The sequence below is a fragment of the Trichoderma camerunense genome (genome assembly GCF_050948025.1).
Source record: "Trichoderma camerunense strain CBS 138272 chromosome Unknown V8C40scaffold_22, whole genome shotgun sequence".
In the NCBI taxonomy this organism is placed as follows: Eukaryota; Fungi; Ascomycota; class Sordariomycetes; order Hypocreales; family Hypocreaceae; genus Trichoderma; species Trichoderma camerunense.
This window is the reverse complement of record NW_028145348.1, coordinates 483,648-496,382: the sequence shown is the minus strand read 5'-3', so window position 1 is coordinate 496,382 and position 12,735 is coordinate 483,648. Positions and strand designations below refer to the sequence as shown.

Genomic DNA, 12,735 nt, shown 5'->3' with positions numbered 1-12,735 from the left:
AATATGTGTCTAATTTGATAGGACTACACATATCAGTTGTTCCATCTTAAAAATTGTCCCATCGTTGAGTCTGTCTGTCCAGTTGAGAAAGGTTGGTCCTTTGGTGCTTGGGGCCTAATCAGGACATAGCAAACGTGTACTTTCATCATCTCTCTCCGTCATTTACTTTAGGTTCCATATTGACAGTAGGTTAAACGATAGGCAAATACTCTCCTTATACGATGTCAAACTCGATAACCTCATTTCTAAAGCAAAGGAGTGGCTCTCCCGCACCCTAGCAGCTGTAATATCTGGCGTGTCATAGGGAAATGCACAGAAATCTCCTTTGTTTGCCTCAGTAATTATGATTCACTTAGTATCCATTGCTAACCATTTCTTCTATTATGAGGTATAATATATGGAAGTTTCAACTACATACGATTTGTATTATATGATCTTGGGTACCTATCCAGCTGGAGCCGCTGGTTGACTACTGCCACACATTCAAGTAAACATATCTCGGCAGGAAGCGATTGAGATGATATTCCGATGCTGACTGTCCACAGGCTATTCAAATCATTGTAATTTGAGTATATGTACGTGCACCTGCTGTTCGCACCCGGAGGAAACGAAATAACTTATCTATACTGATGGATCCCCCCTTGCAGCATATTACTATTTGCAAGTTTCTCCCTTGCATAGACGGCTCATGTTTTTTCTCTAGGCATCTAATATGCTTATTTACTAGATAATGCCTATTGATCCTTTTTAGGTTAAACTTAACAGCCTAGATGATCACATCCGCCGCCCTTGCATCAATCTGCTACTTGTGAAGCTCAAACCCCTCCCTCCCATCTAACTTACATGGGGCTGCTATCATCTACGGTATACCTCTACCATGATGCTCATGATTGCGTCAGCCGCGTTATCTAGAGTTGGCTTATCTGCTTGGTGAGATGTCTATCTTTTTCTTTTTTCATCAACCTGGCTATGCTCGTTGGTGAATCGTACATGTAAGTCACTTCTGAAGGATGGATGGAGTCTTAGTCAGCGGCGCCGTGTGTCATCATCTTATACACCAAGTCGACTTCATCTCCCTGTCTTGACTTTTGTAATCAACAGATGCAAATTTCATCTACTGGTGGGGTAGCTTTGCTTGTCAATTGCCTACAATGGAATTCAGAATGCTTGCTCAGAATGCTTGTTCAAAATGCTACAAGGTGCGGAACATTAACGATTGCGGAGAGTGCCGACGTGAATGAGGATAAAAGCCCGGCCTCGACATCCCCGCTCCATGATTGGTGATCCAGGATTGCTTACGAGGACACAGACAGCTTCACATGCAGCCCCCCGCTCGTGCATACCGCTCTTGTTTTCCCCTTGCCATCCATTGGATCCCTGGCTGCAGTTGGGAGGCCGCTTTGAGCAAGAGTCGATGCGAGATGGTCTCAGCTGATAGCTGTTGGTCGCCACGAATCACTCACTAGGCGGCAAACCTTGAGCACATGCTCTGGAACTAGCATCTGCTAGCTCTGAGAGGCTGCTGTCTTGGCACGTCTGTTTCCATGGCCATTGCGGGGAAAAGAGGAGCGGGGAGGCTAAAGGGTGGTAAAAGGCTGAGAGATGAGGGTTTGCTTTTGCGATAGGGAAAAAGGGACCACCACTGTCAGACGATGTGAATGATGATGGATCAAAATTCAAATGCTTATTCGAGCAGTGCCGCCCCTTAGCACCATGGCTTGAAGCTAAACGTCGGGGTCCGGATGAGGCCTAGACCTGGGCTGGGGTATGACATGGACGATCTTTGCTTTTATGACTATTGGCGGATGAAACAGTAGGATTCTGACCGCGTATTCCGTGGTGAAGCCGGTGTGCGATTGTGTGTACAAGAACGGCAGAGAATGGCACAGAACTGAATGGCAACACTGACGGGGCGCATCCACGTAAGAAGCCGGGCGGGCTGAAGAAATTTTCTTCATCTTCTTCCTTGTCTTTTGCTTCGTTCCTATCTCTTCCGTATTCCTTGTCAAATTAAGGTGACTCATCAGCTTACTGGGCGTTATGCAAGCACCAATTCATTCCGGATGTCGGGGAGCTTCAGTTGGATGACATGACTTGACAAATAAGCATTTTGCTTGGGCGTTTTGCTTGCCGCAGCTATGCAGTTTGACTCGCGCCTTGCTTACGAGGATGGTGGCCAAGTCGAAGTAACCATATCTCTTTGGCGCCGGCTAGTTCTAGTGTGGACTCGACTCGTAGTGTTTGTTTGTTAGACCTACCGCAGCAGCATAGCCCTACCTTTTTTTGCCTTGGCTCGACTCGGGGTGCGGAGAGTTGCAATGTTGTACTGGTGCATGTATGTTGACTCGCTCGGGGCATTGCAAGGCTCCATGTTCTTCGGGGACTGCGACTGCGACGCTGCCGTGCCGCGGCCGTGCGGTGCGGTGTGATATCAATTTTCGGCTGTGGATATGACGATGGAATACGAATCGGAGATGCGGACATGCAATTAATCTATGCAGACTGGACGAACGAGATCAAAGTTCAAGGATCAGGATTGTCTAGGATTGCCATGGAGGACAATCCTTGGCGTCTCTTTCTCTCCTAGCAGAAAACAACAGTTGATAGTGACGAGCCTCGGCTACTGTAGCGCAATCGCATCATCCAATGCGCCGATCGCAGGTGGTGCCACGGGAGGGGAGATACGGGGGGAGAAGAAAAAAAAAGAGAGAAAAAAAGGCAGCAAACTGGGTCACACGACGAGGCTCGTTCGTCCAGCCCTGCCCGCCCCACCGAGTCTCCCGATTGCCTGTCGATGGTTCGTGATGGCGTTGAGGCAGCGTGCTAGCACCAAACCTAGAGCCACTCAAACCACTTGACAAGTTGGGTCGGGCAGTAAAAGAGTACTCCGGCTGCAAGTCCCCACGGTGCAGAGATTTCACAAAGTTTCAACGTCTCTTGGCAGAAGGTGGTACTCCGCCGCCACGTACTGCGCTATCCAGTGATTTGCCTTCCAACCTTGGGGCCTTCAACGGTCCAATCTGCCCGCTTCCGTCCAGTGCAGATTCAACTGCCCCTCCAGCGCGCTTCAGCGGGGCTCCGTGCCCTTGAGCCCTGTGGCTGCCCCCCCCCAGGGCCCAAACGGCCATTTTTGCTGCCTGACCTGACCTTGCCTGACCTGATCTTGGACCTCTCGTGATTGATCAATTTTCCCTTTGCATGCCGTCGTTCCCCCCCGTTTTCTGATTGCCGGCCTTACTATTGGATTGGGCACACAAGCTGGCATTGGCATTTTCGGGGATCCTGCATCTGCTATCCGCGCATCCTTGTCTTTGTCTTTGTCTTGGCCCTGGCCCTGGCTCGTGTGGCTCGCGTGTGTTATGCAGCCCATCATGATGTCGTCGCAGCCGCCACCGGCTGTGAGAGACTCTCTCGCCACAGCTTCTACTTCTGTCTCTGTCCCTGCTGTTGCTTCTGCTTCTGTCTCTGCTTCTGCTTCTGCTTCCTCTGCCTCGCCTCAACTGTCTTCTTCTCCTCATTCTTCATCCACCGCCAGCACCAGCGATACCGTCACTTGCGCTGCCTTTGCCGCCTCTTCTGCAGCTGCATCACCCGCAACTTACAGCAATGACCCCTCGTCAGCCGTCCAGCAACAGCCAGTTTTAAACGGTAAGTTGGCGCATAGCCTCGTCTTTTATACCAACATCAACAACAACAACAAAAAAAACAACAAACCGTCAATCCACCCTGTTTCACCTCCTGTCTTGCCCACAGCCTCGCATTCCTGATCCTGAAATGCTCATCCCAATCCCAATCCCACCAATCCCACTCCTGATCCTTCCTTGACGCCTCTTTGCACGCGGCTGTTTCTGTCTTTTGCCCTGCTCTTGTGTGCTTTTAAGCTTTAGTGTTTCCAAGCCACCATTTGTTGCACCGCTGTCTAATTCGACTTGTCAATGTGGCACGTCGTGCGAGCTCCTCCCCTCCCGAGACATTGCATCAGCTGGTACTCAGTGGTACAAGGATTCACAGCTGGTATGATGAAATGGTTGCGCTCCTCATCACTGCCGGTGCCTGAGGTACTCGTACCTGGGAGGCATCAACATGAACCCTGAACCACCTCTAGCCTCTTCCTGTTGTCCTCACCCTTGTTTTTATATCTTATTGCTTCCTCGGTTAAGCTGTCAAGCTTGTCTCCATTCTCTCTTCCCCCCTCCTGGTTCTCTTTAGCTTCTTACACCCGCTCCCTCTTACACATTCGCTATATTCTCTATATTCTCTTTCCCTGCTAGTTTAGCAGTATCACTCTCCCTCCTTTGGTCTCAGCCCGAGACTGAGACAACCGTTGAAGCTACGCCATCTGACGAGTCACTGGCTCGTTGGGTAGTGAAGGTTAGTACCGTCAGCTTCAGCCGTAGCCAGATGTTCAAGCTTAGTTTGCTTGTATTGTTCTTGTTGCTCCCCAATCAGCTCATCTCACCACATCGCCTTATCGCTCCAAACCTTTTTTCTTTCAACCACTTCTATTTTCATGGTTCACTACAAGCTTCGGCACTCAGCACTAGTTACATCGCCATTGCAGCTTATATCCATTTTAATCTACACCGCCTCCGCCTCAACCCTTGCCCTCTCTCTTGGCTTGGATAAATATCGTTAACAAGGTGCTGACGTCTTATTGCCCGATCTCTTAGACACTATAGATCTCACTGCCGATACTAGTCTCGGTCATCGGCATCCGTCGTCTTCTTTAGAAGACCACACCACCTCTTCCTTACAGGCTTTCTCAGTTCCAGAGGCCATCTCTTCGGCTGCAGATCCTGACACAGCCATGATCTTCTCAGACTTTTACAAAGGGTCACGGTCCCCTTTGTCTAGACTCCGCCAACAAAGTCCCCAGTCTCGAAATCCAGCAAACTCACCTCCTTGGCTTGCTCCCGAATATGAAGACCTCCTCAGCAAAGACAAGTACAGGCAAAAGGATGCCATCAAACGGTACTTAGCCGCCAAAGTCAAGACCAATTGGGGATGGCAGTGGGCACCGGCCCGCAAGCCCGAAGAGAAAACCGCCGAGAAGCCATCTGATTCAGATGAACCAAGAAACTCTACTACAAAAGATTCAGAACCTGAAGCAATCAGGGTCGATTCGGCCAAAGATATGCGTGATCGGGCCTCCGAAGATGCTGGCTACGCCGTTGACAGCACCGATCAGGACGAAGATGCTTCAGACCATGAAGACATTGACGCCGAGAACGACGACGATACGGATTCAGTCTACAGCGTTGTATCAGAGGATGCTGTGAACTACCGCCCCCGCATGGACTGGTACTCTGACCTGTCCGACGACGAGGCTGCCATTACTTCTCTAGACAAACTCGAGGCCACCGATAACGTTACCAAGACTTCAATCTTGGAGAAGCGAGCTGCACGCCGGAGAGCTGCTAGAGAGGAAATGGCTTGGAATGAGGGGCTGGCCTGTTTTGAGGCACGGCGGAACGCTTGGACTGGTGCAAAGACCGTTCGTGTGCGGAGCAAACCAGTCTCTTCACCACCAGTGTCTCCTCGTTCTCCCCGGCGCTTTTTCTTCCGCCGCTCCATCTCAGGATCACCACCTTCCGCTGCTTTGATCGATCCGAATCCGCTTGGAAATAGCCCTACAGGCACGATATCCGACATCTCATCAATGGCCAAGGACGAGAAGGACCTCAAAAAGCAAGGCTCTAGAGACTCTGACCGCGTCTCTGATCGCTTGCTACCGGTTGAGACGCTCCTGCCCATCCCATACCCAATCCTGCCTCCCACCAATTCTTTCCGAGCTTCCATTACTCCTTCGCTTTATCTTAGCCTCTACGACAAGGTCATTCTTAACAATCTACAACCGTCATGCCCGATCAACCTGCAAGATATGATACGCTCCTGCGTGACAGGATGGAAACGTGACGGCGAATGGCCCCCAAAGCCATCAGCCCCCGAGCCCATTGTCGTTACAATGCGGCGTAAGAAGGCCAAAAAGGCATCGACAACCACAGGGGGCTCAATCGGCATCACTGCGCGGAGATTGAGTTTTGGATTGATTGGCCGCGATAAGGACGACGAGTATCACGCCGGCATGGGCATTCGCAAAAGTCTTCAGAAAGTGCTTGGTTTGGGAGCACCAGAAGGCCAAAACCATTGATCGTCACGATTCAAAGTACATAATACGTCCGACGACGTGGGCTTGACGGGGAGACAGCGACTTTGACTTACCATTTAATGGCCTAAATCATGATATGATGTTGTGGGAGGCAGTGGCGTCTTGAGAAACTGGAAATTGCCATTTTTGGTCTTGTACCTGGGGGCGCTTTTTGTTTATGATATACAGACCACTGAATTGGTGAGGTCTGTGCTATATACCCATTCAAGCGTAATAGGTTTTGGCGAAGAAAAGGGATTGGATGACCACCGCCGCTCAGGGTTTTTTTTATACTCTTGTCTTTTTTTCTCATGATGAACGAATATTTCTCAACACTTGAATTCGAACGAGCAGCGATTCTACTGAAATTTCAAAACGGACGGGAGAGTGATGGAGTCTGTGTATGGGTTTGCGTTTTCCTTGGGACGTTGGAACATTTGGTATGGCGCTTCAAATATCTCTCCTCAAGCGTCTTTTTCTTTCCTACAATTCAACATCATAGCTACATGAATAATATATCTATATATCTATATATATACATACATATTGCATCTCTACTCTGTATCATTCTCAAACAATATGGCATGAGGGTTCTTCAGCAAGCTTGCTACTGCGTCGACCAAGTCATCCAGTAACTCTTTGGCGAATCCTCCCCAGCTCTCAAAAGTTACAATTTCCAATGTTAGCTTGTTACTGTTGTCATGAACGAATGCTTGGATCTTCCACTCGCGCAAAGGCTCTTCGTGTACATAGAGCGTTTCCAAGCGACCGCTTCCCGCAGCGGCAAAGGCTAGATTCTCGACGTGCTCGACGTCCTGATGAACAACGGAGTCGAACCACAGGTCAGAAGCCTTGGGGCCGTCGGCCTGCAGCCAATTGGTGCCGCACAGGGTGGCTATCTCGCTGAGACTGATGCCCTCGTGGGCGGAGCTGGCAATGTGCTGATGCTGCACGGCAGAGAGGACCTCCAGAGCGGTGCATCCCGGCGGGAAGCGCACGCGGACGGGGATGTACTGCCAGCAGGGGCCTGTAATTGCGTTGGCCGGGCCCTGCGAAAAGTCAATGTTGCGGCCGCTGACGACTTCGCCGAACGTGACGTCGCGCAGGGAGAGGCGACGGGCGAGACACAGGGCCCATGCGGCCGTGGGGAGAGAGGCCACGGTGATGTCGCGGAGGCGCGAGGAGATGTCCACGGTGTGCTGGATGGCGAAGTGGTTCCGCTGCTGGACGGGGATGTCCGGCTTGAGGACGGTCAGGGATGAGCCCGAAAGGAGGTCTGTCCAGTAAGGAATGCTTTCGGGAAGATTACGGCCGAGGACGTGATGGACATAGGCGGAGAACGGCACCGTTTCTTGGACTGGCTGGTCTTGGTATAGGCTGGAGAGCTGCTGGAGCATGATGGGGAGGCAAATCTCGTCGTACTGGGCGTGCGAGAGGCGGAAGATGAGGCATGACTGGCCGGTGGTTGACTCAACGAGGAACCACTTCACGAAGCTTGATCCCAGTGGCATTCTCGTCAAAGCATCTAGACGACACAGCTGTTGCGCAAATCCCTCGACGTCGCTATCAATGGCATATTCGACAAACGATGGCACGAGTTCTTCCAAGACGACGGCGTAGCCTTCATCTTGGTGCTCCGTGAAGACAGTGCGCAGTATCTCGTTGCGAGCGATGAGCTGGTTGCAACTCTCCACCATCTTTTCTTTATTGATGGCCTTGTCGAAATACATGATTTCGTATCGCGCCGAGAAGCGTGGGAGCTGAGTCGTGCCCCTGACGGCAATCTGCTGCAGAGGGCGTGTAGGAAGAACATTGTTTATACGCCAGGTTGAATCGGCCAACTGAGGAGCAATGATGTCGTTGACGAAACGCAACTTCTCACCCTCATCTTGTAGAGTGAGCAGAGAGAATGGCTTCGCTCTCTTATCTGAGGTGGCCACGTCTGTGGACGACGTTGGCTTCTCGACTTCTTCCATGGCGCTGGCCATTTCATACAAGGTCCGTTTCTGGAATATCTGGACCACGGTCAATTTGATTCCTTCGACTCGAGCCTCTGATACGAGCTTCATGGCGGCAATGGAATCACCGCCGAGAACGAAAAATCCATCATTCAGGCCAATATCCTCCTCGCTCATGCGCAGCACGCGGGCCCATAGACTGCGCAACTTGCGCTGTCTGCTGGAGCTCGCTGATATTCGACTCTTGGCCACTCCTACTTGGGGCGCTTGTGCGTTTCTTTCGTTATAGGAATCTATCAATTTGATGCGAACAGGCTTCTGAGTTGAGTCGTACTTAGCCAAACGTCCTGTTCTGTAGAATCTGCCCTGTGATAGGGCAGCTGAACTGGATACTGATTCAATCCAGGTTGGCGGAGAGATTTCAGTCAAATTGGGCAATTCATCTGGGTGTTGAACGATCAGCTCGCCAACTGCGAACACTGGGACAAGAGTATTTGGATCTTTGGAATCCGTGACATAGGCTGCTTGAATGCCGACAAACTCCTTGGTTGCTTCGCTAATGTCCGCATTAAGCACTGTATCTCGGAGCTCTTCAGCATCCGTGTTAGCCAAAGATGATTGAAGACTGCTTAGAGTAGATGAGCCTTGTTTGCACAACAGCTGTGCAATCTGCTTAAACTGGTCCAAGGCCCTTTCCATTACAGGAACCGAGACAGTCTTGGAATCAAAACTGGCCATGACGAGGAATCCTCGCGGATCTATTGAACAGACCAGCATGAGAGGGTAGGTGTTGAATTTGAGAGCCTCCTGAGCAGCTTCTGCATCTCCCGCTGGAACAAGACAGCTCGCTGGGAGATCATCGGACTGAACAGGCTCATCATCTGCACTTGGGTGTAGCACCAGGCCTGTCCGCAATTCGCATGCATCGTATGCGTCAGGGCTGAGTTTGCGTATATGTTGCAAGCCAAAATGCTCGTGGGGAATCTGGTCCACCACCTGTTCTTGAATACTTTGCAAATAGTCTGAAACATGCATATCTCGGTCTATCTGAACACGCACGGGAACGGTTGTGATCATTGGTCCTTCAATCTCCTCGGACCCGATAACAGGTGCGTTTCTACCGGTTAACGTCTCTCCAAAGACGACATCTGTGCTGTTGATGTATTGAGATGCTACGAGAGCCCACGCTGCTCTAATAATCGTAGCAGTGGTAGCATTTGATGCTTTCCCATCCTCTAGAGGAATGTATTGTTCCAGCAATGAATCGGCCTGGGGCTGATATCCCTGCCAAGGTAGAGGCGGAAATTGGGAGGGATTGGTTCCTGAAAGCTGATCTCGCCAGTAATTTGCAGAGTTACCCATATCCATAGTCGACAGATATTTGATAAAGTGTTTGAACTGCGCTGGTCGTGATGAGATCTGATCGCTATAGGCTTGGTTTACTCGATCGACAACCAGGGGCATAGACCAGCCATCGTATAACGCATGATGAATGGTAAGCACGAAGCTGACCTTTCCTGTCGTGGCATCATCAATAACAGCATATCGGACAAGATTCTTGCCCAACTCCATTGTGTCATTCCTATCATTCACCAGATACTCATCGAGATTGGTACCTGAGAACTTATTCAGCTTCTCCTTGATAACAACCTGTACAAGGCCGCGTCCGGGGATTTGCACAATTCTTGTGCGCAATATGGGACTATCTTGCTGTACGATATCGAAGGCTTCGATAAGCTTCTCAGCAGTGGTGACGTCCTTGAGTTCCACAACTCTCTGGGCGACATAGGCTTCCTTGACTTTGGCTGACAAGGCCATGAGGGCTTCCTGGAGGGGAGTGCATGGATACGCATCCTCTACAGCGCTGGCTTCAACGTCACAGAGAGCGGACATCTCGTTTCGTGCACTTTCTAGATCCCAATCCTCTTCTAACAATGAAAACGGTGGGATCTCATCCAAGGAAGATTCTGACGCCTGGGTAGCTTTTGAAGCCATGCCACTAAGTGTTGGATTCGTAAAAATATCAGCAACCGTCAAGGAGATGCCTCTCTCGCGAGCAGTGACAACAAGTCTCATGGCACGCAGAGAGTCGCCTCCCAAAGCAAAAAAGTTGCTCTGTCTGTATATATTTGCGTCTGATCCGAGGACTTTGATCCATGCTTGTTGCAACTTTTTCTCTGTTTCTGTTTCTGGATCTTCTTCCTCTTGGACTTCAGTTGCTTGCATTCGGCTGAAAACATCTCGTGGAATTGCAGCTCCAATCTCACGTAGCTTTTTTCTGTCCGTTTTGCCAGACACCAACGAAGGCATATGCTGAAGAGTCACGAATGCTGCTGGGACCATATATCGTGGCACTCTGGCTCCCATAGCTTCATTGACCGTTGCCAAGGCAGCTTTAAGCTCCGAAGATGGTTCGACGATGGCCGGATCTACTCCAGAAGCGCCAGCAGAGATGGATTCTGAAAGGAATGCCACAAGTGAAGGAGCACCTCCATTCTCTGGCTTTATCACCTCTGCTGCGACTTTGATGCCGCTTGGCAAACAGGTCCGTAGGTGATGCTCAACTTCCGTGAGTTCTACTCGCTGGCCCCGAAGCTTGACCTGCTGATCTTTTCTACCCACAAACTCGATGGAACCGGAGCCGTTGCTTTCGTATCGCACAAGATCGCCTGTCTTGTATAACCTGCCAGGTCTTCCGGGGAAGGCAGTATAGCCGGAAACCAGCCATGAAGGGTTTTCGATAAAGACCTCTGCTGTTTTTTCTGGTTCATCGAGGTAGCCGACACCGACCACTGGGCCCTCAATGATGAGCTCTCCAACAGCCCCGACGGGCATGAGGATATTGTGGTCATCAGGATCGACAATCCAGGTCACGCCGCCAACACCTCTGCCAATGCCCGTCGAGATGGTAACCGTATTGTTGATGGTACAACCGACGGTACACTCAGATGGTCCATACGCAATAATTAAACTAGTGTGTTGACTCCAAGCCGCGGCATCGCTCGCAGACACTGCCTCACCACCTAGGCCGAGAACATCCAGTGATGGGATGATGTCGGAATCCAAAACTCTGGCGACAGAAGGAGTCATGTGAACCATGTTGGCTTTACTTTGTCGAATGGCACCGCTAAGATCGTTCATCCTACCTTCTTCTGATGGCACGCATATTTGTCCTCCAGCTGCCAGTGTACACAGCATGCAGTCGATGCTTACATCAAAGGCATAGGAGGGGAAATCGAAACAGCGGGAAGTGGATTTGTAGCCAACGGCCTCTGCTCTGGGAACCGCACCACTGGTATAGTTGCAGTGGGTAATGACAACACCTTTTGGCTTGCCTGTGCTCCCAGACGTGAAAATAATGTACATTGGCGTCTCTGAAGATACCTGAGGTAAGTCTTGATTCAATTCGGGCTCTTTGATTCCATCGAAATAGTCCCGAGATATGGCGAGAACTTGACCTCCCTCTCTAGATATTTCTTTGCCTAGCCCGCTCTGAGCCACAGAAGTGATGACGAGGTTCGCCCCTGTTTGCTCGACTATTGTTTGTAGTCGTGCGACTGGCTGGCTCGGATCTGTGAGGGAGAATGTAGCACCAGCTTTCATGACTGCCAGGACGGCAACAACCGTCCACATTGACTTTTCAAAGCATAGCGGCATTCTGCTACCGGCTCCCGCATTCCTCTGTAGAATCTGCCTGGCAAGTTGTGATGAAAGACTGTCTAGCTCTTGGTACGTCAAGCTTCCGTCCCAAGATTCGACGGCAATTTTGTCCGGCTGCTGTTGGGACTTTTCTGTTATGATATCGTGCATGCAGCGCTGTAGATATGGAGGTACATGCTGATTCCACGTCCATAGCTGTTCGAGGTCGACAGTGCTGGCGATGCCGTTCTCTCTGGTTGGTACCCCATTTTGTTGCTCAGCCGTTGGTTTCTTCAACTCTTCAGGGCTCGCACTCATGCCTATTGCGAGCTTGGCTGAGCCGGTATAGTCATTTCCATCTCCATCGATAGCCATTGCGGCTGATTTGCTGAGACGTAATTAGACGATATCGTAGGGTTTACATCAATGGTGAAGGCAAAGTTTCGATCGTTCGACGGTATAAGAAAAGCATGAAGATTCGCTGCTCAACCTTGGCTTCTAGAGTCCAAGGATACAAGCACATGCCTCTTTCCACCATCTAAATGCTGTCACTTCCCACCTCCGACGATGCCCGCGCCGCGCCGTCTCGGAGCTAAAGCAGCTTCACACATCACTTCCAGTGATTCAAACCAGTACCCGTACAGCGTGCACTCTTGCGGGTAAATCATCGTAGCTTGGCACCATCTCCATCGATGTGACGGCAGCAGTTGCCCCAAGCTTCAACGTTCAAGCGTGAAGCTTCGTGCAGGTTTCAAAGTGAGGGGTGCGGCTATCCTTCGTTTGACGCACGACAAGGATCTTTGACCCATCCAAGGTGCAGCGAGGGGGGGTTGTTTTGCAGAGAACTTGGAGGTACGTCGAAGGAACCTGTTCGTTCTCGGGCCTAACGGACGGATCAGATAAAAACTGGTGGGGGAGCTCCAGGATGCCAAGTGGAGCGTAATTAGCCTGCAGCTGGGCCTTGGGACGATCTGATAACTTTTTTCTCCA

The 12,735-nt window shown here is 50.6% G+C and overlaps 2 protein-coding genes across 2 annotated transcripts; one reads left to right on the top strand and one right to left on the bottom strand.

Moving 5' to 3' along the window:
* Positions 1-2,947: 2,947 nt before the first annotated feature.
* Positions 2,948-6,706, top strand: V8C40DRAFT_256711 (DUF4050 domain-containing protein). Its single transcript, XM_083218319.1, has 2 exons — positions 2,948-3,648; positions 4,671-6,706. Exons 1-2 carry the CDS (start codon positions 3,360-3,362, stop codon positions 6,149-6,151), a joined length of 1,770 nt encoding a protein of 589 aa, XP_083068528.1. The 5' UTR covers positions 2,948-3,359; the 3' UTR covers positions 6,152-6,706.
* V8C40DRAFT_118914 (non-ribosomal peptide synthetase) lies at positions 6,582-12,404 on the bottom strand. The gene has a single exon (XM_083210911.1). It carries the CDS (start codon positions 12,118-12,120, stop codon positions 6,703-6,705), a length of 5,418 nt encoding a protein of 1,805 aa, XP_083068527.1. The 5' UTR covers positions 12,121-12,404; the 3' UTR covers positions 6,582-6,702.
* Positions 12,405-12,735: the final 331 nt, after the last annotated feature.